At 44.2% G+C, this 24,449-nt stretch overlaps 2 protein-coding genes across 12 annotated transcripts in view; both read right to left on the bottom strand.

The window, feature by feature from the left end:
- The window catches only part of CHCHD6 (coiled-coil-helix-coiled-coil-helix domain containing 6), a 108,354-nt gene extending 100,316 nt beyond the window's left edge, over window positions 1–8,038 (bottom strand). Inside the window, exons 1-4 of the mRNA XM_030458656.1 lie at window positions 7,893–8,038; window positions 5,808–5,940; window positions 5,052–5,118; window positions 3,756–3,900 (exon numbers count right to left, since the gene is read on the bottom strand). Coding sequence (XP_030314516.1) covers window positions 3,756–3,900; window positions 5,052–5,118; window positions 5,808–5,940; window positions 7,893–7,982 — 435 coding nt within the window. The 5' untranslated portion in view covers window positions 7,983–8,038. The remainder of the gene's footprint in view (window positions 1–3,755; window positions 3,901–5,051; window positions 5,119–5,807; window positions 5,941–7,892) is intronic.
- A 1,622-nt stretch (window positions 8,039–9,660) lies between these two features.
- TPRA1 (transmembrane protein adipocyte associated 1) overlaps window positions 9,661–24,449 on the bottom strand; it is a 17,524-nt gene continuing 2,735 nt past the window's right edge. For 9 of the 11 annotated variants that reach the window (XM_030458185.1, XM_030458191.1, XM_030458184.1 and 6 more), the window contains 10 exons: window positions 22,406–22,608; window positions 22,095–22,227; window positions 19,558–19,644; window positions 17,999–18,071; window positions 16,919–16,998; window positions 15,668–15,778; window positions 15,182–15,242; window positions 14,183–14,285; window positions 13,495–13,575; window positions 9,661–12,696 (listed from right to left, as the gene is read on the bottom strand). In XM_030458185.1, the coding sequence (XP_030314045.1) occupies window positions 12,462–12,696; window positions 13,495–13,575; window positions 14,183–14,285; window positions 15,182–15,242; window positions 15,668–15,778; window positions 16,919–16,998; window positions 17,999–18,071; window positions 19,558–19,644; window positions 22,095–22,227; window positions 22,406–22,596 (1,155 nt within the window). In that variant the 5' untranslated portion in view covers window positions 22,597–22,608 and the 3' untranslated portion in view covers window positions 9,661–12,461. The remainder of the gene's footprint in view (window positions 12,697–13,494; window positions 13,576–14,182; window positions 14,286–15,181; window positions 15,243–15,667; window positions 15,779–16,918; window positions 16,999–17,998; window positions 18,072–19,557; window positions 19,645–22,094; window positions 22,228–22,405; window positions 22,609–24,449) is intronic. The other 2 variants (XM_030458193.1, XM_030458194.1) reach the window with 2 other exon arrangements.

Below are 24,449 nucleotides of genomic sequence, written 5' to 3'. Positions count from 1 at the left end.
TCAAAGGAAAAAAAAAAATCAAGACAAAAACAGGAACAGGACCCAGATACTTAAATCTAAATCCCTCATAATGAGGGTTATCACCTTCAAGGAAAAAAACAAAAAACAAAACAAACAAAACCTAATACAAACTAGAAAAAACTGAATTTTAATCTGCACTCTACCCCATAAATGAAGTAACTGGTCCCCAGAGGGAAGTAACCTTCCCCATCAAGGGTTAGCTCTAGCCCACCCTCTCTTCAGGAACACACTATAGTAATTGGGGAGAAGTGCTTCACAGCAACACTGCCAGTAACAAAACTCAGTGAATGAAAATCAAAGGACAGATTAAACAACACGCAACATTCAGCACAATCAAAATGCAATCATTCCCAAACAGTTATCATGTTTGGATTTATGATCTACAAGTGGCAATGGTAAAGGAGAATATTGCAGCACTACTGGAGACAACTGTACAAGAGAAAGCTACTAATCAGCAGATTATATGTTCAGGACACTGTGCACCTCAAGATCTTACTGCAAATATTAAGTAAATAAAACCTTTATTTTACTAAATTAAGTATTGCTAGAAGAAAATTATTGATTTATCTCTTTCATGGGAGTTGCTCCATTTTTCTCTGCCTTACCCAGTAGGTCATAACAGTAACAACAACAACCCTGGAAGTCCTTCTCTTATAAATTTAAGCAGATTATCTCCAGTGACATCTGCACCTGGACTGCCACTAGGTAGAGTTCCACTACTATCTCCTACCAGAAACAGATGACTGACACAAAAGAGATGAAAGAGCAACTCACTCCCGTTATTTGCCTCATATATTAGGGCTCAAAAGTAGAAGAGTAAGCAAGAAGAAATTCAAGTTATATTCCAAATAAAAGAAGAAAATAATACTGAAAGACAAAGGACAGATATGATTTGAGTAAAACTGAGTCAATAGAATAAGGTAACCATGCCTAAAAGGAAACTGTAGCTGAGAAAAAGCAAGTCTGATAAGGATACAAATAATTTTAAAAGCTGGCAAAACCAGTGCCTGATTAGGAAGACAACAAGAAGCTGATAGACAATAGCTTTGACCTCATCTTTTCAAGGACAGGCTGGACTACTCCATTTTTAAGGACCTCAAATTTATGACTGATCAAGACATAGCTAAAGGGCAATGACACTTAACAGTTTCTCATTCTTGCACCACATTCTGAGTTAACAGTCCATGGTCACTCTATGTTTTATAGGTTACACAAGGAGAGTCTGATGAGATTTTTACAGAGCATCAATTATGCAATATCTAGGTATGAGGCACTGCAGGATTAAAAGCTAATACAGATAACAAAAACCAACTGCTTTTGTATGTTAGTGGTCAAGCCACAACTCATTTTTAGAGGTGCTCACTGCACACTTCACAGATGTTGCCTGGCTCTGCTAGACAAATTTCTTTAGGATTACTCTACACCTCACTGCAGGAGAGCGGGGCTCTACTTCTAAGCCAGGCCACATCTTTAGATTGGACAATAAATCCACTAACTCTTTGCCCCCAACTCTTTACAGAAGTTTGTTAATTGCATTCATCAAGAGAATATTCTCTTCCTAGGGGGCAGTGTTAATACTGTACCTGCTGAGCCAGATGGTCTGTGCAGAGGAATGGCAGTCACCTGCCTCAGACATCACTATTCAAAGCTCAACAATCATGCAGCTTTCTGCTGCTGGGGTAAAATCTGCCACAGGGAAGTTTCCTACAACACAGCAGCCCTTCACAACCTATCTCCAGGAGAGCAATCTCAGATCTACCAATCCAACCACACAGAAATGCCAAAAAAAAAAACCAAAAAAAAACCACAACACAAAGAGGACATAGTCATGGAAGCCAATTTCATTAAGGACTGCAAACCAGCAAGGTGAAAATAAACCACTTGCTGATGAAGCCTCTGAGCTCCAGAACAGCAGAAGCTGGAAGGGCATGCATGTGGGAAACACCACGACAGACCTGCTTTGTTCTCATGCTCTCTGCAAGCAGCTGATATGGATCCCAGTCAGAAATGGGATACTGTTGGAAGACAAACCTCTCTTAGGGTACAACACTCCAAGGTCCAACCAGGTGTTCCAGCAGAAACTCACAAATAGTGCTCTAAGCCTATAGCCCTCAGGGCTGACTAGCCTGGATCGGTGCTATTGCTCCAAAAGCTGCCAACCTCTCTGCTGGCTCGCTCAGGACTGAGCTGAGCCTGTGAGTTTGAGCCTCACCTTTTATTGGCCCCCTAATCCCGCTGATGTGCAGTTGGGGCCCGCCCTAATCAGGCACAGGTGGGCTTGACACAAGCTCATGCCCACTACCTGGCAATTAGTGGCACCTGGTTGCCTCATTTCACTACAGGATACAACTGGAAGGACCTTCTGACTGAACCCCCCTATGGCCCTTCTTATATAAATCCGATTTATTCAGGCCCCCCCAAATCCCTTCATATTATAACCTCAAAATGCTTTACAGCCAAGTCATGTGCCTGGGTAAGCCATGCCTGTTAGCATTCAGCATACAGAAAGATCCTGCTCATAGAATGATTCTTCATTTAAATCAAGTGCATGCATCAGCTCAATAGGATGAAGAAACACAAATTCTGTCCTCTACCTAAATTATCCTTTCAGTATGTACCTGGGAAGGAGAATTACTCTGTCTCATTCTCTCAGTGGTTGCATCACAGTCTCAATGAGCAGGCAGCATCACCCCACCTCTCTGTCACATCCTGACACCACACAGCACCACAGGTCAGGTCAAAGTGGCAGTGCCAGTAGACACTGCATTGTTTACAGGCAGTACACCACTGCCATGGTAACATTAGTATTTAAAAGAAAACTATTTAAAACAGTATCAGGTGAATATTAAGAACCAATGTCAACTCCAACCTACTGTAGTGATTGATAGAAGACTTTTGCTCTGCTCAGTCTCCTCTTACTGTACTTCTGCCTCCATCTCTGCTCTCCTCAGCACTGGTATGACAATAACCCAACAGGTTATCTCAGCAACACCAAGGTGCCTCACTAATAGCAAAGGCTGCAACAAGAAGTCTGCCTACTGGGCATGAACAGCTTGGCTGAGAGTCAATGATGTGTACAGAGGGGGTTTATGCTTCCTGGTCTCTAAAAATCAATCTTAATACTTCTTATAATAGTTATAATAAAAGTATTGTAAAATATATAATATTCCTATTATATATACTTTCGTAAAGCTACTTAGTTCTATAATACTTTTTCTGTTACCAGCATCATAAATACTCACACAACAGAATTCACTTTTTTTTTTTACTGATTTGGGTATTTGCCCAAATTAGTTATTATTATATCCAAATAGAAAAAAGTGAGCAAAGTTTCAGATCAGCAGAATCTGATCCCATTTATACCAAGATACTAATTTCATGCTCTTTACTTTTATTTAAAATATTTCTCTCTAGCTCAGACAACGACCTGATACACACCACCACACTGACCTGCCAGAGCTAAAGCTGTCCCCAGCACAGTCCCCAGCACAGTCCCTGTTTATGCCTCTCCCTGCAAGCTTGGCCTTAGTGCCACTGCATGAAGTGCTGAGTGTATCTTGCCAGCTGCACTGCAAGCCAGACATTAAGTGATGAATTGGGAGGCCACGGGTGTTTCAGCCTAAATCAACGTTTCTAAGCTCATCACACAAATGACATTCAATGAATCCCTTTACAAATAGAGATATTTTAGCTTGTCCTGCACAGAAGCACACTGGGGGTTTTTTGTTACTCACCAGCTGGGCCACTCTCTGCCTCTCTTCATCAGTGCTGTTCCTTTCCTGCTGCAGGACAGTATTCAAGGCTTCATTGGTTGCTTCTCTTTCTCTTTTGGCCAGCTGGAGCAACTCCTCTTGCACCAGTGCCTGTTCCTGCTCATACCTGTGTGAGCAGCAAGGGCAAACAGAGAGAAGGTCATCAGCAGACTTCTGGCAAAAGGGTCGTGGCTCAGCAGGGACTACCTCTGCCCAGAGCTGAAACACAAATTCACAATCTGACACCAAGCCTGCTCACAGCCCCTTCATTAACAGCAGGAATTCCAAAGCCCAACAAAATTTAAAACATGAACTGCAACTTCAGTGAGGTACAGCTCTGGCAACAGCAGTCTTATCATATAAGCTTGTATTTCAGTTATATTTATCTCTATGAAGTCTTGAATTATCTTGAATTATTATCATCACCTTAGAACAATGAGAATATAAAGTAGTTAACTAAATAAATAGATATTGCTTTGGAAAAGATCAAGGGACTCAAATAAAAGGAAAGAACAGGAAAGAAAAGGAAAGAATAAAAGGAAAAGACCCATCCTTGTAGCATCTTTTAAGAATGCAAACACAGATCAGGCCAGCAGTTTTATAACAGAAAGCTCCTGATTAGCACAGAAGTGAAATTCTCACTGCCCTGCAATCCCTAGAACCAGGAAAAGACTGCTGTGGTTCTGACAGAGAGGACAGTTTTCTTCTGCATTTTTTTTCCTTACCCTCATTTTTCCAGGTATTTCTAGCTTAATAAATTAAAATACTCTTAGATGAAAAATCCATAGCACTCTAGTTTTGTCTGACAGGCATAACGTCCAGCCTAGAAAAAGGAGGAGGAATGAAATCACATCCATAAGATGTGTCTGATTATTTTACATATAAACTGAATTGAACCCATTACTATACTTGAGATTCCAAAATCTCTAAGGGAATTATCAAGCACTCAGGATTCCTCCATTTGCCCCAGAAAAATCAACTGTATTACAGTTTATGTTCTATTGGTATTGTAATGCACATCACACACAAGTTTTCTGCAGCTACCTACTCCTTGTTTCTCCAAACACCATTCCAATTGCTCACAGCTCCCCTGACTGCCCCTTTTGGCTAAAGGAGAGGCTTCCCTAAAAATGTATGTTCCATGGCCCTTAACTGAAAATTACTTCACAGGGGACTCTCAGGCATTAAAACACAGTCACTGTTCTTGGGCAGAAGCAAAACATACACATACAGTCCACAAGGAATAAACTATTGTCTTTTTCAAGAGCTTCACCTCACCTCTTGTACAGTTCCTGCTCTGCAGCAGACTTCTGACCAGAGTCACCTGACATTGGGGGATGGATTCCTAAAAGAAGAATAGAAGCCTGTGACAGCTATAGAACAAAACAAACCTTCATCACACCATTAACTATCTGAGCAGAACTTCAGATGTGAGAGTTATCCCAACAAGAGAAAAGAAAAAAAAAATACTCTGACAGTCTCAAGAAAATAATTTTAAAAGCTGGAGTATGAATTCATGAAATAAAGAGACAATGCTGTAATTACAATTCATAGTACACTCCCTGTGCATAAAAGAGAGACAACAAGGCAGCTTGCCAGAAAGGAAAGATAAAATAATTCTGCCTTGCTTATTGCATATTCATCTGAAATCCTAGAAAATTCACAAAGTGATAAAAGTTCATTAAAGTATCCATGAAGGGTAATTATCCAAAGCTGAAGAAGAAAATTACCCAGAAAAACAAGTTGTCTCACTTTCGATCATGCAGCAAAAGAATTAAAACCATAGCATTTCAACAGCTCTGACTGCCAGAAGCCACAACTACCTTGCAGAAACAAGAAGAGGACATCACTGGACAGTGACATCTATGGCAGTCAACAATTCCAATACCTAAACACATAAAAATGTTACAAGCTAATCAGAGAGCTCCTCTCACAACAAGATAGTGTTGAAAAACACAGGCATACCATGTGACAGTACCTGTACTAGAGAGGTGTGCCAAAGCAGCCAGTACACCTGAGAGGGACTTACAGTACCTGTAGGAAATCTGGGTTTCCCATCTGCAGCTGGTGAAGCTGGAGCTGTGCCACTGGATGAACGGGGCCATCTCTGGTTGTCCCTTTTACTTTGAGGAGATTCTTTCATTCGGTTCACCACATCTTCAGAGAGCTGAAATACACGTACAGGGGAAAGAAATTACAAGATCCCCATTTGTAAATCTCCATGTTACTGCAAGCCTATTGCCAGGTACCTCATTTCCAGTGCCACAGTCCTTCAAATCCAGGAGGTCAACATCTATACATTTGCTTTACATTAAAAAAACCCATATCCTACCAGTAAGTGATAAAACTTCCCATCTACTGATCCTGGAGGCTTCACTGGGCAATCACAATTAATATTCCAAAAGTACTAATGAATTTGGAGAGTACTGCCAAACAATCCAACCCCTTGAGCAGGGACATATTTACCAGAAGTGGAAGGAAAGGAACTAAGCCAATTTTAAGTCCATCCATCCTTCTTCCTCCATGCTTGCTAATCCAGCTCAGTATGGCAGAAGTACTACAAACCATGCAGCAGAGAACAACTGCACAGAGTCCTGCAGGGTTTTTTCATTCTCACTCCTTTACTTTACAAACCCATGGAAAACAAAGAAAAGTTAACTTGAGGTTTTCTGGCAATTCAGTCCAAGGTGCATCTCACAGCACTGTTAAGGCTGACTCCATCCTCCTCCCAAGGTCAGAGGATCTGTGCTCACTCTTCTGGCTCCAGAACAAAATAAAATGAGGCTGTGTCCTCTCCCAGGCTGGTCACAGATGTATGTTCAGCTGTTCCCAATTTAACAGTATTTTCAATATCTTTATTAGATGCTGTTATTATGCAAAACTCCTGCTCATGGGAACAGGTTTTTCTAGACACAAATCTGCAAAAAGCCAGACCAAGTGGAACCACTTTTATATAAACAGATAGAAAGCAAACAAACAAACAACATCCTTGACACTAAGGATGGAATGAGTATTTTGTTTCACAAAACAAATAAACAAAAAGATTGAAAAATAAAAACACTTCAAGAAGTCAAACAGAAAGGTCCACAAAGACCAGAGCTCATTTCACCTAATCAGCTATCATGAGAAGTGCATGGCTTCTTCATCTTGAGCTCCATAAACAAAACACTTACAAAGAACCCACATTTTTCTGAAGCTGCATCAGCTGGGTGCTGAAGGAGCAGCTAATTGAATTAAAGTACCAGAACAAATTAGGTCTATGGCAGGTGAGGGTCCCCACCTGTATCCTGTTAAATCAGGCAAGAACAACTTTACCTCCATCAAATACTAAAACGCAGTTAATTTACAGCACCTGATCAGCCAAAATTAGATGAAAAATAAGTAACCCCAGCAAAATACACCCTGCAAGCTCCTTTCAGACAAATCTTAGGAGAAAACCTGACAGAAGTGTGAAGAAGCAACAGCAATGAAAATGATAGTAGTAATAATAAATAAAACAAACATTTAAAAAAAAAAAACCAACCCTCAAACCTTAAATTACTCTTTCCTGGTTTTTTTATAAGTTATCTCCATGGGTTGGAAAATATGTTTCTTAATGGTACCATCACCGTGTTCCAGGGCTTGTTTTCCCAACACGTACACGTGGATGCCCCACCAGAGCTCAAGAAGCTGCTGCCCCTCCCTCCCACATCCCCCGCACCCCATCAGCTCCCAGCGCCCCGCACGCTCCGCACCGGCGCCCTGCGGAGCTCCCAGGACCATTCCCAAGGGCAGAGAGGTTTCCCTCTGGATGCCCTCGGAACTGCTTGGGAAGCACCAGGCAGGGGCAAGATGGGATATGAAGCAGCGAGAAGGGGAAATGGGGTTGAGATAAGGACGGGGAGACCTCGGGCTGAGCCGCGCTCGAGCACTCACCCTCTTTCCCAACCCCTCCAGCCACCCCATCCCTTCTCCAAGCTCTTCCTCCTTCAACCTTCCATCTTACCCCCTCCTCCTCCTCCTCCTCGCTGTTTTCCCCACCCCGCCCTGTCCCACATGTCCCCTCCAGCAGCCATTCCTCAGCCCGGCTCCCCGCCCCCGTTCCCCCGCAGCCTCCATCCCCGCACGCCGGGGCCTCACCCTGATGCCCTGCAGCACCCGCACTCGCTCCCGCTCATCCAGCCCGAAGGACACCTTCCCCCCGCTCTGCCTGCTCTCGCTGCCCCCCATGCCGCCGGGGCGGGGGCTGGGGACGTCTCTCCCCGCCGCACCCCCCACGCACACTGCCGGGAGCGCCCCTCCCTTCCCGCAGCCTGCCAACATACCCGATCCCCATTGGCGGACGCTCCCGGGGCGGCCAATAGCGCGGCGCGGTGCTGGCGGGGAGCCGCGGGGCGTGCTGGGGGCTGTAGGCTGGCGGGGGAGCAGGCGGCCTGAGCCAGCTCCGGGAAAGCTGCGCTCGCAGGGGGGTCACCCCGCACCTCGTCACCCCGCACCCTGCCACATGCCCACGGCGGGTCCAAGCCCTCTGCGGGCTCGGGTTGTGGCCCTTGTCCTCGGGAGATATCCTCCTCCCCTCCTGCACCGAGGGCTGTGCTGTGCCCATCCTTCAGCACCTTCCTGCTGAACCACCTCCCCCTTCTGCCATGCACCCCCTTTCTTTACTGGGTTACAATTAAGGAAGGAAAACCAAAGCACGTGTTACCGCCCGGAAAACAAGCCAGGAAGGCTGAGCTGCGAGATGGAAGAACCACCAAGGTGTTGTCCACCAGGGAGGACTCGAGCTGAGAACCCCCATGGCTGTCCTGGACATTCCCCCTCCCCAGCGTCAAAGCAGCCAGGGTGGGTGCAGCCAAGAGAAGGCATCACCCTCACCCCAACCACGAATCCCTTGTCCACCTCCAAACCTGCCAGCTCACATTTCTCAGGTGTTAAACAAAATTACAGCCTGCAGCTTCCAAGTCAATTTCACAGCAGCTGCTCTCTGGGAAGAATTCACCTCTTCTCTGACCCTTTCAGCCACCCCGTTCCACAGCAAGACCCACAAACCAGTTTTAACTGGAAAGTGATAATCTTTCCCTGCTGCTAAATGTGGCAACCAGAGCTTTGGCTCCACAGTTTGTATCCCCAAAAAGCTTTTATTCACCTCTGGTGTCCTGAGAGGTCTCACCTGCAACCATTGCCCCTCCAGGCTGGGGAGTCCTTAACCATATAATTATTCTCCCCCAGAAGCCTTCTCAAAACTGATTATTTTTGTCATCCTTCCTTAAGCCTTTTTCGAGTTTAACTCCCACATGGTTCCAGCCATCACTTGCAAAGATCAAGGAGGAGGAGTGGGCAAAGACAAAGAAAGCTGCAAGCCATACCTCCAGCCATGCTTCCCTATGATCTCTGAGAACCTGAGGGTGCCCAACAACCTGCAGCCCTGTACAAGAGCTGTACAGCAACTTAAAACAACTCTTCATTTAAACAGGACCAGAGGATGTTGAAGTTAACTCCAGTGGTAGCATCTCTTAGGGCAATCCCCAGCTTTCTGCAAGGAACCTGGAAGGAGCTGTGTAAAATTTAACACATAATGACAGGATCCCAAGGTAGAGACAAAGCTCACCCCACTCCCCCATCCTCTACAACCCCAACAAAGAGAACCTGATGGGTGCTGATTACAGCCAGGACACTTACCTGTTACTCAGCAGCTATCATGTCCTCCCTGCAGCCAGAAAACTGATCCTGACACACAGAATGCATTTCAAAACCCCAAACAGGAAATAAGCAAGAATCAATTTCAACTTCCACATAAGCCTTCTCCCAAGTGACCTCCAGCAGAGAGCCCTAATGCTAGGCATGCCTGGGAACAGAAAGGTTTAGTTACAAAGAGCAGAGTCAAACACTTAACTGACAATTATTTAGGTCTGGATACCACTCTCTGCATTTATTTGCTGTCCAAGTAATATCTTTCCAAGAAGAAAAAAAAATTCATCTCTGACAAAGACAAATTTTTGCATTATCTGCCAGATTTGTTCAGGGCTTTAAAAAAAAAATCTCTCCATTTGAGAAAGAAAGTATGACCATTTATGCCAAACTTAATTTTATTTCTTTATTTTACAAACAAAAATATACATTTATTTTATATTTTCTCTCTTTGCATCCCCCCACACACATAACACACTTGTGCTCAAGGACCATTTTGAATATGGCCCAAAGCATTATATATACATAAAAATACAACAGGAGGAAGGTCAGTCCATGACCTAGCACAGAAGCTCCTCAGCAGCAGAACATGGGGCACTCCAGAAATACTGGAGCCCTGCCAGCAAAGGACAGGATGGACACACTGACCACCTCTACTCAGGTGATCCTTCAGCACTGAATTCATCTGATAAAAAGGCAAATTCCTAACCTGCCCTTCACATCCCCAAGGAGGGCAGATAAGTCCTCTGGGTCAGGGTGCTGACAGCAAGCAAATACTCCTTGGGATGGGAAAGCAGTTGCTATTTTATTTCTTAACTGCTTTAAGACCTTAATATGTCTTGGCTCTGCCCAAGGCCCACCAGCTCCAGGGAAGCTTTGCACTTTCTAACAGCAGCTTGGGTTCAGTGCTGTGAGCAGCATCAGAAGCAGCAGCAGCAGCAAGACAAATCAGGCACCACATCATCCATCCCTGTTAGAAGAGGCAAGCAAGCAAGCAAGCATGGCTCAGGCTGATTCACAGCAAGTGATGGGAGGTGCATGGAACACTTCTCTAACATGGTGAGGGCTGACTTGGCCACTTGCCAGCTCAGCCCTTCCACAGTCACTGGGTGGAAGGGAAACGTTAAACACTGTTGACCTACAAGAGACAATTCAGCTCTGGCACATGGACTAAGAGACTTTTCTCATCAAGAGTAAATTTAAAAAAAAGAAAAGAAAAAAGGGGGTGCTGCTTTCAAGGTGCCAGTGCTACTTCAAGGTCGGCAGCCCAAAGTCCGCAGACAGAACAGAGGCTGCATTCCTCATTAACAAAAATAGATAAGCAAAGGGCCTGCATAGTTTTGGCAACCAACATGAACTTCGTGTTCTTACCCAAACTTTATTTCCTTGTGGTAGGAAGACCTGGTGGCAAATGCTTTCCCCTATCTGCTTGTGATCCAGACTAACACCCCCATGCTGCACCCTGCATGATGATTTCACAGAAACCCTCACCTCAGTATTCTTCAGTAATAACAGTGAATTGGGGCAAGAGATTCACACAGTCCCCAAACATTTCAAATTCCCTCCTTCTACAATCTCTCATGGAAAGTTGCTATTGCTTATAGCAGATCACACCCCAAAGCTACAGGAATACAACTCTTCATCTTTGGAGAGCACAGTATGCCCCAGAAACCAGCCTGATGCAGCTTTCAGCTGAACAGTCCCTGGATGTGAACACAGTGTCTTGGAAGTGCTTGCCAGACAGCTCAGACAACAGTAGTCCCTTTTCCAGGATGGAAGGGGTTGATAAGAAGTTCCAGATAGCCTTTACAGGAACCACACTCCACATGCACGTAAGTATTTTCAATGCATTGAGCCATAAAATCTCAGAACCAGCAGAAATCTGGGAATATGAACTGCAACATGAGGACACTACCAGAGAAACTTGCCTCCCAACTTAGAACACCAGCCAGCTTGACTCTAGCACACCTATGGCATTTTAGAGTTTCCAGTCACTAAATACTGACAGCTCAGACTCATCATGGGCTTCTGCTCTGCCTCAAGCTCCTCACTATCTCTGGAGCCTTCATCTGCAGAACCAGCTTCCTCCTTAACAGCACTCTCCAGGACCCTGTCAGAGCCATGAAGCAAGGTGCAGATGGAAAATGCACCTACCTCAGATGGTTTATTCTCAAAACTTGGCCCTGATTCAGTGTTGTTACCTAGATTTCCCTGTCAGCTCAGCTGCACAGTGGTACAGCCTCCAGACTGTTTTACAGCTACTTCAGCTCAGCTAGGCAGCAGCACTGTCTGTCCTTCTGTCTCCCTATTTTTCAGTCAGTTCACATCCATGCTGCTAGCTGTTGGCCCCCCAGAATGCTCTCAGGGCACAAAGAACAGTTCATTCCTCTTCATCCCTCTTCTCTCCTTCCCACACACTCAAAACACTCATTTTAAAGCCTAGCAACTGCAATTCATTATTTTCATCAGTAGTAGCTGAGACCAGAGAGGAGCCCAGCTTACCAGCTCCCCTCTTCATACACTGCTATCACCACCTATGCTATTGCATGACAAGACCCAAGCAGCCATGCTGCTTGAAAAGCCCAGGAAGACCATCTTTGGCCTCAGCCACCATACTATCTCAATATATATGTACAATACAGCAGTCAAATCACTGCCCCCCTTCCCTAAACACCATTCCCTTAACTGGCAGACAAGTGCTTTCAGTCATTGAAAAGGAAGAGGGCCTGTCTTCTGGGTCATATTCACATCTGGGACACAGAGGATCAGGAAGGTTCAGTGTTTATACATTTATGACCAAAAATGTTCTACACTGTTCTCAGGCAGCAATAGAAAATGTTCTTTCCGACAGGATTTCAGCTGCCAGCTTAATCCCACAAGAGGCTTCAGAAATCCCAAGGAAAAGAGGAAAGCCATGGCAGATAGCCAAGGACAGATTTCCAACAGACATCCTAACAGCTGTGGTATCAGGAGGTTTGGGAGGAAAGGACTGAGGCAGTGTGTGAAGTGGGTAGCCCTGCCTTAGGCATTGATGGCTTTCCAGCGGTCACTGTCTGTGCTGTTGATGCTGCCCACGTGATAGGGCATGGAGGCCACATCATCCAGGTAGGCTGTGGTGTCAATCTGAGTGCTTGAGTAGAACCCAGAATCCAGTCCTTCCTTCTTGGCAACAGCATAAGGGTGGGGTAGGTGCACATCCACATCTTCAGGCTCATCCACCTGGCATTTGTAGGAGAAGAGGATCTTTGGTTCAGACCTGGAGTGATCAAAGATATAAAACACAGGCTTAAGCAAGGGAGTATCATAGCAACTTATCCTGAGCTGAAACTCAGAAGCACTAAGAAATTGTGTAATCAGATGAGAAAAACTTTCTGTCCTGAAATACACCTAGCAGAGTAACTGCCATAAAGCAGCACTAAATGTAGCTTTGGACCAAGTCACCCACGAGGGATAAAAACGTCAGGATCCTGACTACAGTGTGGGAAAGGTGTTCTCACAGAGGCACACTTTGATATTTTAGGAGCACTTTATATTGTTAGTTATTTCAAAACCTGTTGTTGCTTGCTTCTGGACAAGAAAACCTAAAGCCTACACTAAACTATTCTACCAAGTTGCGTTTCCCCTGAGTGGCCACACGGCGGCAACCCCGACACAGGAATCACACTCCCAACACGAGGAGTGCTCAGCCAGAGTTCCCTAACCCCTAGATCCTTTCTGTCGCAAAACCCACCCAGGAGACCATTTAACCTTCCACGACTTCAGCTCTCACTAACCGTTTAGTTAGCTTCAGAGGAGAAACTTTGGACTCAGCACAATGCAGACCCTGAAGAAGCAATCCTCTTAAATGTTTGAGAGGACCACAGCTGTCAGCTCTACTGTGCATACAGAGACTTGAACAGAACGAACTCACAAGAAAAAATTCAAAGCCAGGAATTGAGAACTGGTTCCTAACTGGCATTGTAGTTGCTGCCTTTATTCTGCAAATGGGGAGAACTTGGGTGCAAAACAATTACATTACAAGATAAAACCTCAATTCCTGTTGCTGGCTACTCACCCAAAGAAGCCTTTCAGGAAAGCCACATAGATGAGAGGTGCAAAGAAGCTGAAGTAAAGGAACGTGGTAAGATCAACACAGCTGTCAACAGCAAAAAGGAACATGAAGAAATTCAGCACTTAAGCACTATAAAGCTGGATAACATCCATCTTGTCCCCCATGAATGATCCACTTTCCCTTCAGTGTCCAAGCAGAGGACAAGAAGTGCCTTGTGCTAAAAATCGAGACCCATGCAAAGAGACATTGCCATCAACATGTGCCACTGCTCCTGGGCACTTGGGGGGAACCATGCCAAGACCCAAGGTCTGACTGGGAACAGTCTTGGTGCTCCCAAATTTCATGTGCAGAAGTGACACTTATCCCTACAGAATGAAACTCCAGGTAAGTACAAGTGTACCTCCATGGTATTTCTAGCAGCATAATTCCTCCCTTATTCACTAGGAAGCCCAAGCCAGTGGCCAGGTATCTGTGGCTTCAAACTATTACTCTTACCTCCTTTAGACCCCTGCAGAGCATGCAGCTCCACAGTCACCTCCCCACCTCACCTTTCCTGACCAAAGGTATTTTGGCACTAAACAGAACCAAGAGTTTTATTCAGCACGTTTGTTGTCTTGGGAGGGGCAGTGCTGAAGTACATTCAAATGCAACATAAGAAACTGAGCTGCAGACCCCTCCCCAGCATACATACCACAGTCCTTCTATGATATCCACACAGAGGAGGGCACTGCCCAGGCCCTGCAACAGGTTCAGCAGTGCCAGGATTCCAGCATACACATAGAAACTCTTCCTGGCTGTGGGAAAGACAAATACAGACAAACTCAACTTCAAGCACCAGCCCAGTGCAGATCTGTTTGATGGAGATGGCAAACCCAACAAAAGCATCTAAGCATCTTATCTCCTAAAGAATTCCTGAAGAATTAAGGCTGTTTTCCTGCCCCATGCTGGTGGATTGATGGAGGTACAGAGGGCTAAGCCATATCCTCCTGCATGTGGATATACACACAAGATAGTACAGCACAAAACTGCCCAGGAGACCTGGAGAGGAGCAGCAGGGTATGTTGGGACAGAAGGCAGATTGAGTCCAGGAACCACCTACTTGTGGCATGTGCCACACACATTCACTCCCTCAGGAACACATTGATGCCAACACTACTAAAGAGAGAACAGCCCAGTGCAAACATCTGAGTAACAGCTTCTCTCCCTACTCAAGTACTGCACATATTCTACAACAAAAAGAAGAGAAAAGCATCTTAATAAAGTAAATGCCCAGATAAAAACTACTAAGCAGCTCCCACTCAGCCTCTCTTCCAAGGAACAACCAGCATGTACACTCGAACATCATACACCCATTTTAGAGGAAGCTATTATTAAGAAGCTATATCTTATGGCTCTCTGAACATTATATATTCACATTACATCTGTATCATTAATTGAGCAGTAAATCTTGTTTTCTAAATGTAATTGTTTAGCTACTGAAATAGCAATCTAATTGCTCTTTCTCTGCTCACCAAAAGCCACAACTTACTGTTTTCCAGGGATAACTTACAAGCCCTTTGCCATGTATCTGCATTCCAAGATAATGGGATGTATCTGCAGCACAACCAGTTACAGGCATCTCTTACTCCCACCTATGTTTTATCCTGCCACTGTCTCTGTCTACACTAGGGAACACACTACAGTGACTTACAGGGCAAAGAAATCCGGTCTTTCAGAGGAGTTTTTGGAAGAATCACCACCAAGGAATAGACCTGTTGAAACAAAGAACTAACAGTACCACAGCTGCTTGGCAACTGAGTTCAACAATCCTTGCAGGAATGGTGTGTTGTCATGTATTCCCTAGACACAGTGAGACAGAGACACAGACCCCCTGATATTAAACCCTGTGCAGGTGTGGAGGCCTCACACCTCACTCCCATCAGCACACAAAGGCTGCTCCCTGAGAAACAAGGGAGTGAGTACAGAACATCTGAGTTCAGTTGGAATTCAGCTGCCACAGCTCACACCATTCCCATCACACCTAATGCTTCAGCTTCCCTGCCCCATAATAAGCATCAATGCTGCCCTGGAGCAGGCAGGAGGGGAACAGAGGCTTTATACACAGATCATCCTCTGTGCCCCTTTTAGGAAACTGCCAAGAAGCTATCAGAGTGCAGGACACATGCCCAGTACTTACCAGAAAGAAGAAACAGGAGCTGGCAAGCCAGAAGTGTCTGCCCCCATGGCCATAGATATTGAAGTCTTCTGCTGAGAGATGGGAATCAGGGTACAGGATTTCCAGGGTGCCCTACAAGTAGAGTGGCACCAACATGGTTCTGTTACAGGCAGCATCCTCACTAGAAGGGATGTCTGGACAAAGGAGACTGTGTTTAAAGAAATTCAGAGAACAGCTGCCCCTGCCACCTAAGACCCAGCCATTGCTCTGCTTAGACCAAGTTAGGCTCACACATGAGAAGAAGAAGAAACTGAAGAAGTGAGGGGGAAAAAATGGCAGGAATCTGCATCTGAAGGAAACCAGCACCAATGACATTGCACAAGAGAGACTGAATGAAGGGGCAGGGAATGTAAGCAGTTGTCTGAAATAGACTAAGAGTTCTATTTTTACTTCCATCTCTGAAGTAGACCTTTCCTGCTGAAACAACCAGAATATAAAAGTCCAGGCTTGTTCAAGAGTTGGGAAAGGACACTTGAATTCCTGAAAAATATTATGAACAGAAGCTACCAGGCAGACAATGGAGAGAGAAAAGTGCTTGTAAGCACTACTGAACCCAGATACAGTTCAGACACTTGATATCTAATGATGCTCCTCCAGCTTTATCATGTGGCAACCATCAGCTCACTGCCTCTAGCAAGCAAGAGCCTGGTCACAGAACAAAGATCTCTCTGTTATTCTGGCACTGCCACAGGAGACACAGGACTGACCACTTACATACCAAGAAGAATAAACCCAGACACATACTGCATTGTTCAGAGAGATGGAGGCACAGCTAATAAACTGAGCTAGCAAGCCAGCTGCTAGTCTGAAGGGAAGCACGATTTCTCAGCTCTCAGTCAGAAGACAAGAGGCCCACTGAGCTGCCCTTACCTGGCAAGTACACCTCAGGTCTCAGTCTTGTTTTCATGAGCCTTGAGGCTAGATTCAGAACTTGTGGCTCAGATGTGAAAAACCTCTCACTCCTGTTCCAAGATTCACTAAGCAAGGCAACCCATCTAAACCTCCACCTCATTTCTTGACCTTAGCTGAGACATTCATGCCATAAAGGACAGAAATACAGCCTGGGAATCCCTGGACGTTGCCACAAGCACCCGGACTTCCCTCAAAACCACATCTGAAGAGCAAATCTGGTACTTCCCACACCTCACTACCTAACTCGAAGCAAAGTCCTCTCTTTCACAAAAACTGATTCTTGTGCTCCAAGGTACTCACCTGGGTGACAGAATATGCCAGAGACAGCACTGTAGTGATTGCCAGAACACGTTTCACACTCGACTTGCTCTCCAGGTGACCTGAATTGAGGAATGCAGAGATGAATCAGGATGTGATCCCAGACCTGGTAAAAATCAGTTCTTTCCAAAAAGCAATACAGGAAAACATTTGTACTTTCAGAGGCCTTCAAAGAAAGGTTAAAGCTCAATTAACAACTAGAAACTGATTCCCTGTTTGGAGAGTCAAGCCTTTCACAGAAAAGTTTTAGCTTGCTTTCTTCCTGACCACACTAACAGAGAAAGCAAGAAAGTAATCACTGGGATTAAAAAAAAAAAAAAGACAGGAATGACTCCAGTCCACTGAAATGCTGTGAAGTTTCTTCTCAGGAAAAAAAAAGGTTGATGGGAGACCAGCTCAGAGCAGGGGAAAAGGACTTACATAGCTCCAAAAGAGCTTTCTTTAGAGAAATGTGCACTGGAATATGCTGGAGAAGACAATCTCCAGAAGCTCCTTCCACACTTAATCATTCTATGAGCTCACAAGAGGTCAAAGAGCACTCAGATGTCCCACTGACAGCTGTAACAGAGATGCCTACCAACCCCTTCCCTCTGCCTGACCCACAGGAGGAAGTGCTCCAAAAGCACTTGTACAACAAAACAAACAAAATATCAGCTACAGACTGCAAGTATAGGTAAGGTGTTTGAATGAAGCCAGAGTGGAGTCAAACTAAGGAGAGAATAGAGACTCCAAATGGGACCATCTTAAATAAAGTGGGGTTGAAGCAAAGATGAAACTGTTGCTCTTTGCTAAGTCATCTGCACCTACCCCTATACTCCTCTCACCACATGCATGCAGAAACAAACAGAACACAAATGCTGAAACTGCACAAGCCATAGATATGTAAATATATTCAGGCTTTCAGCCATTTCTAACTAAAACTGCCCAATTTATTCTTTGTCTTTATTCTAGAGCTCCTTTACTTTATGGAATCAGCATCTCTGCAAGCTTACAGATGCAGCCTTTGTGGAAAGAAAGGGAACAGGAAACATTCAAAACACTCAAAAACCTCCTGACACATACCAAAGGCAAGGCCTAGAATCACCACGCTCAGTTCAATCGCCAGAAGGAAGAACCTTGTGATCTCCCACAGGATCTGAGGGATAACAGAAATCAGACAAACATGATTAGATGCAGCCAGGAACCAGTGAAAAGTTGATAGAGCAAAACTCCACTCTGCTCCAGCCTCTGAATGGAGCAGGTCACTTCTACAAATGTTCCTCATGCTTTGTAGGGATGCTAATTCTATACTAGTTCCAAGCCCTGCCTATGCCTGTGAATAGTTGTATGGGCACAAGCAAATAGCATCCTTACAGACAGAGGAAGTGGGCATGGTTTGCCACACCTGAGGATCTGCTCTTTCTGCAGTACTCCCAAGGAACACAAACCCAAGACAACTTGGAAAGTATCATAATTCTTAAAGCAGTAGATACTGTAGTACAGTTATGACTGAACAAACTCATTATTCTGCACTCCTCCAAAGCTCCTTGTCCCTAAATCTATAGCATCTGCAGCTCTAAAGCTCCCCCAGTTCCAGCTTGTCATTTTCATTCCCATGTTTAATGTAGTGAAAAAAAAGCAGGTGAGGCACCTTTCCATATAGTCATGCAATAAATCAGTGCTAAGCCCAGAACAAAACCCCAGATTCTGTTTTATTAATCCTTTTCCTCTGAACACTGAATGGCACTCTCCTGCAGATTCACAATATTTTAAAAAATATTTTAATGAGACACTTCTAATCTCAGAATACACAAACATACAGTGTTTGTGTAAATTTATAAGAGAAACAAAATAAACATAATAAACACATAGAACATGTGTTTACAGAAAAACTGACTGAGTATGTCTTACTGAATGGCTTCCCAGCAAGGTGCAGTTTGCAGCAGAGCTGAAGAAAAGCACCTTCTCACCTCTTCATCATTATTCAAAACCCTGGACTTACATCTATTAAAAAATGCTGCACGCAGCAAGCCAGGCACAACAAGCAGTGCCTGACAGTGCTTTGATAGGTAACACTAAAGGGAAAAGCAAAAGCAACATGCTGATGCCAGAGAATAAACCAGAAGACCTGTACTCTGCAGGTGGCTCTTCCTCCTCTAACAGCTCAAGAGCTACAGAGCTTTTTGTTTTAGGTAATATTCTGCTACAAGACAAATTACTCCAAAGGAACAGCACGTCCAAAGCTATTTCCTGTTTGCTAAGGGCTCGTCCTGTGCTCAGAGCGGCTGCAAGGACATTCAGATACCAGTCTCAAAAGGAAATTCAGTTCTATCTGCTTACAATACAAAAGAATTAAATATTTTTCAGAGTCCCTCTGATATTGCAAGAGTGTCAAAGCCCAGGTTTTGACTATCCACTAAAGGTATCTGAATGTTTAGCTCTTGCAAGGCAGAATCATTCCATCCCTACAAGAGGAAAGTTTTGCTGTCACTATTTGTGCACCTATTTTAGGAAGCCCATTGTTTTACAGCCCTGGATGTTGTGGTCATTTAGACACAGCTATCAGAACAGGATTCCATAGTAGACACAGCTGTGAGTACTGAAAAAAAACCATTCTTCTCTAAAATCAGTGTTGTACCTACCTTATCAGCAACTGTGGCAGCATCAGAGGCACTCACAGTCATGGAGACAACAGCACGGGCAATACCAACTAGAGCCACCACAAATACCTACACAAGAAGACCCCAAAAGTGAGCTCATGTCAAAAGGCACAGACACAGTAGCATCCAGAAATACCATTTTTGGAATACCATTTCCAAGTCAACTTTAAAGTATGATAATGTGTACTGAGGATCTCCTGTAGCAGACTGGAGTTTATTTGCCAAAGGAGATTCCTAAACCATGTTATATGTAGGAGTACTGGCTTAGGATTTAGGAAGGAACAAATTTCTTCAGCTGAGACTGAACTGCGCTGAAGAGTTCTGAACAACATATTTGCAAGCTGTCTTCCTACCCTTCAGTCACTGGAACAGAGGAAGAGAGAAACCAAGCAAAAGACAAATCCCTCCAAATGACAGAAGGTATGAGTGCTTGGTATGAGTGAATCAACCAATCGTATCAGGTAACAGAAGCCACTCAATACCAACTACTACACTTCAGATCTGTGATAAAACTGAAATCTGCAGTTCTCTCACTCAACACTGGCACCACTCAGGAACGCAGAGGAAAAGTCAGCTGCAGCCAACAACTTTAAAACATCTTCCTCTGCTGCACAGTGCAGCACAGGTACCCAAGTCAGCTCATGTACCAGTTAAGCATGACAGCACAGAGCTCAGCAAGGTTAATTTCAACAACTCCTGTGCTGTCAGAACCACACAATGCAATTAAGAGCTCAGCTGGATGTATCAGCCCTCTGTGCAGACACTGTGCAGACTTACCCTTTAAGAGCAGAATTTTCCAGATAAGTTCTCCAAGTCATAGGCTAATTCTAATGGTGCTGGTATGAGACAGATAACTATCAGAGAACACAGAATCCAAGCTGGTTCTAAAGTGGCTGAAGAATGGAGATGACCAAGAAGCCACCTACAGCAGAATGTTTCCTCCTTACAAAAAGACAGGATGCAAATGCCATGAAAGAATCATACAACATTCCTTCTGGGGTAGAAAACTCCAGGACAAAACACTGACAGAAAGATAAGGGTCCCTGAACATAATGGTGCTCTGAAACAGCAACAACCCTTTTTGCTTCCTCTGTAGAAACTCTTCACAATCTATTAACTTTAATCACTGACTCCCCAAAAAAGCTTTCCTTCAAGACACAAAACTGTTGTTTACAGGGAAATACAGAACACACTCACATCCTCATTACCCAACAACATGCTCTAGAACATCAAACTGAGTGAAAGCATTTTCCTCTAAGGCTGTTTCATCACTTTCTGCTTCTCACTACATTTTGAAAAGTCAACAACATACAGTCAGTCCACTATTTTTCTTTCCTTTGGTTTCTCAGGAGTTTTGCTTTACCAAGCCTTTGGCCTGAAATTCTTCTTGAGTCATGTGCATTACTGGAAGCACAGAGGAAGATTTCAACCCAGATGGAAATGGCTGGTAGCATTTTTTAAAGTTTGCAGCATTTCTGTGTATACCTGGTCATCCAAACAGTGCACAAGCACCGTGCCCACACACCAGGCCTGAAAGAACAAGATCTCCCACCAAAGATTCAGTTGAGGCTGCCAGCCCAGATTTACTTTTGATGCTTCTTGGGTTTTGCCACATCAGTACCCGTGTGCAGCCCAAAGAAGGGTGCCTCCCACCTAACCTAATTCAAACACATATTTACTTTTACAACCTGTACTAGTCCTACTGAGGAGAGCAAGCACATTATGCTATGCACTGAGGCAAGACAGGATCTCAAGAAGCACCTACAATAAAACTTATGAATAATATTTTTTTAAAATCAGGTCCTAAGCTGCATTTACCATTCCCTGTGAGCTGTATCACAGTTAGTAGGTATGATGTTCATAAGAGAGACTACCTTAATGTGATCAAAAGTCGTCTGTGCCTTTTGAAACTGAAGAGAGCAGAACAGACAAGATCTTAGATCTTTGAGAACTCTATTTGTACTCCCTGTATATTCTGTTACCACGTTAAGAATTATCAAGAACATCATCACACCAGCACTTTGATACAATGGCAAAGAAACCGACAGGGCTGGGTTTCTAGATTCCCAGACTAACCAGATCCCTACCACATCACCATTTTCTACATCAGATGGCCAAGCTCCTCAATAATTTCACACATTATTCTCCAGTGTTGCACTGTCACTGCCTCAATGAAAAGCTGGTTTTGCATCACATGCTACTTACTGCAAGAAGGAAGGAAAGTCTAAGATACAAGATAACAAGACAAGAAAGTAATTAAAGAAAAAGGAAAACAAAATTTTAAAATAACCACAGGGAACAAAACCTACTGAAATCCAGCACCCTGTGGAAAGCAGAATTCAGACAGTAAAAAAAAAAATAATCTGTGCTTATATCTTATAGTACACTTTTAACTAAAAATCATGTTTATCCCTGCAAGATCTATTCTAGGCATTCTCTCCACTAGTCCAGTGATATCATATGTGAGTGGTAATAAAAATAACTTACCCACCAGTTCAAAAACACAGAGCAATACTCACCAGGATGTAGAATGTAGTGAAGATTGGGCTGGAAGTCACACGGATTTTGGCCCTGGCAGAGGGAAGCTTCCAGAGCAGAAACATAAAGAAAAGCACATTGGGAACCAGCAACAGAAGATCCCAATAGCGGACTCTGCAAAAAAAAAAAAAACACAAACAAAAACCCAACACAAATAAAGCAGTTGTTTTCCTGCTCTTCAGCATCCAGAAGGCAAGGCACCAGCTCTAGAGCCCTCTCAACCCAACTCTGAGAAAGAAAGCTCCTTCCCCTGGCCCAGTGTCACACCATAGTCCCATTTTTTCTGTCTCACCTTGACTTCCCAATGTCTTCATAGAGCAACAACAGGCACTTGTGTGGCACAGTGATGTTTGTGTCATTGATTGCCTGTATTGTTGTGGGGGACAAAGTTGTCACATTTTCCAGTGTTGTCACCAGGGTAGTTGAATGTGTGATGTTGTCTGACATGGAGAGGCTCATCACAGGCATTATGGAGTGGAACATCCTGCCTTCCCTCTGGTCCAGGTCAAACACAGTACAAGACAAGCCCAGCAGAGACAAAAAGGAACATAAAATTAGTTGTGAGTCAGAGGTAAAGCACATCCCCTGCCATTAGGCCCCTGCTTCCTGCTTGTTACAGCAAATTATCATCATCTGAAAGATTGTGTTACACAACAAACTGCCACTTGCCCTTCCTCCACACATGGCCATTAGGGTGGACAGTACAAAACCACAACCTTGTATCAGAGCAACAAATACCTCCAAAATAGTGTAATTATACACTGGGTTAAAATTGTGATTTTTTTTTTTTTTTGGAGCTTTGACTCAAGACTCATTAGCAATACTTTGAACCAATGAATGGAACACAAAAACTCTGCTGTTCCAAAATATGAATTATCATTCTAGCTCCCAAGATGAAGTTATAATCAATGATTTGATTTCAACTACTGCAATAAAAAAAAAAAATAAAAATGAAGGAACCTACTTAAAACCTGCATATGTTATCAAACCCATTGTCTGAGAGCAGGGAGACCCCCATACATGTTTACCCAGAGGGACTGTACTGGCTTTTTATCTTCTCAAACCTACACTGGCAAAAGCCAATATACGGCATTTTTCCTTTAGCCCTCCATAAGGCACAAGAACTATTCTGATTCTTACACCTCTCCTGCCCATCAGAAAGAAGACATAACTTCCCATTCCCCTGATGAAACTTTTATGTACTGCCTTTCCTGAGAGAATAGTCACATCTTTTCTACCATCTGTCCCTCCCTCTGGAAATTAAAGGGAAACTCTGCTCTGTCATCCTTAAAACTCCACATGTTTCATGTCCTTGTCAGTGGCTTTTGCAGACACCACACCTGCAGGAGTTTGTCCCTCCATTCATTCTACAATCACCCTGGAAGCTGAAGTGGATTATGACACACAGTACTTCAGATCGGAATTTAGTAAATACTGGAGTTCTGTCCTGATCTGCATCACTAAGCCTGCTCTTGATTCAATGTTACCACCCTGTGCAAATCCTCTCCTTTTCCCACTCCAAAACCACAACCTTCATGGTTAAGGCACTTGATTACCCACCAGATGAATGCAAACACAAGCTCCTATCATCTCTCCCAGCACTCCTCAAAGAAAGGGTCACAGATGACCCACAGACTCAACAAAAAAAAAAAGTCTCTATCAGCTGGCATCTTAAAGATGGAAGTTGCCAGAGACTGCACTCCAGCAGTCTGGGTGCTATAGCTGATCCAGGATTCATATCCTAAAGATCTCCCTGTTTGACTTTAGCCCTGGCTGGCATGGCAAACACTGACAGCCTCCAGGACAGGACTCAGAGAGTATCTTCCCTGTGAGGTTCTGGATGGTGACTCCCAAGTTGAAAAGAATCAGCACAGCCCTGTATTATCTGTTGTGCTTTTAGAGTTCAGCATCACCTTCCCCAACAAGCTGCTGGAGACTGCCAGCCACAGCCTCTTTTCTCTTCAGAGGCTGAGACTCTTCTCAGGTTTTCTGAGGGGTGAGGGGATCACCCCACACTCAGCTAACAAACCTTCCCTTTGATTCATCTGTGCTGGCAGACACTCCCTGAGCAGGAACCTTTCCTTTGGGACTGCTGCATGGTGTGCTGCACACAAGTCACACTAAATAAACACACACAGACCTGGAAAGATCAGCTTTGTGCTGAGATGGCAAAATCTGTGCCAAAAACATCCTAGTTTTCTAGTAGACCATCTGGGAAACAACCTTCCTATCCCAGACTCCTCCCTCTCTTCCCTCCAGCTTCTCACTTCTCTGAACTGACACCACTGAGAACGATTTTGTGATAACAATTTTTCTCCATTCTCTTCCTCTGAAAC

This window comes from Calypte anna, chromosome 12 (genome assembly GCF_003957555.1).
Source record: "Calypte anna isolate BGI_N300 chromosome 12, bCalAnn1_v1.p, whole genome shotgun sequence".
Taxonomy (NCBI): domain Eukaryota; kingdom Metazoa; phylum Chordata; class Aves; order Apodiformes; family Trochilidae; genus Calypte; species Calypte anna.
This window is presented reverse-complemented; position numbering and strand designations above follow the sequence as displayed.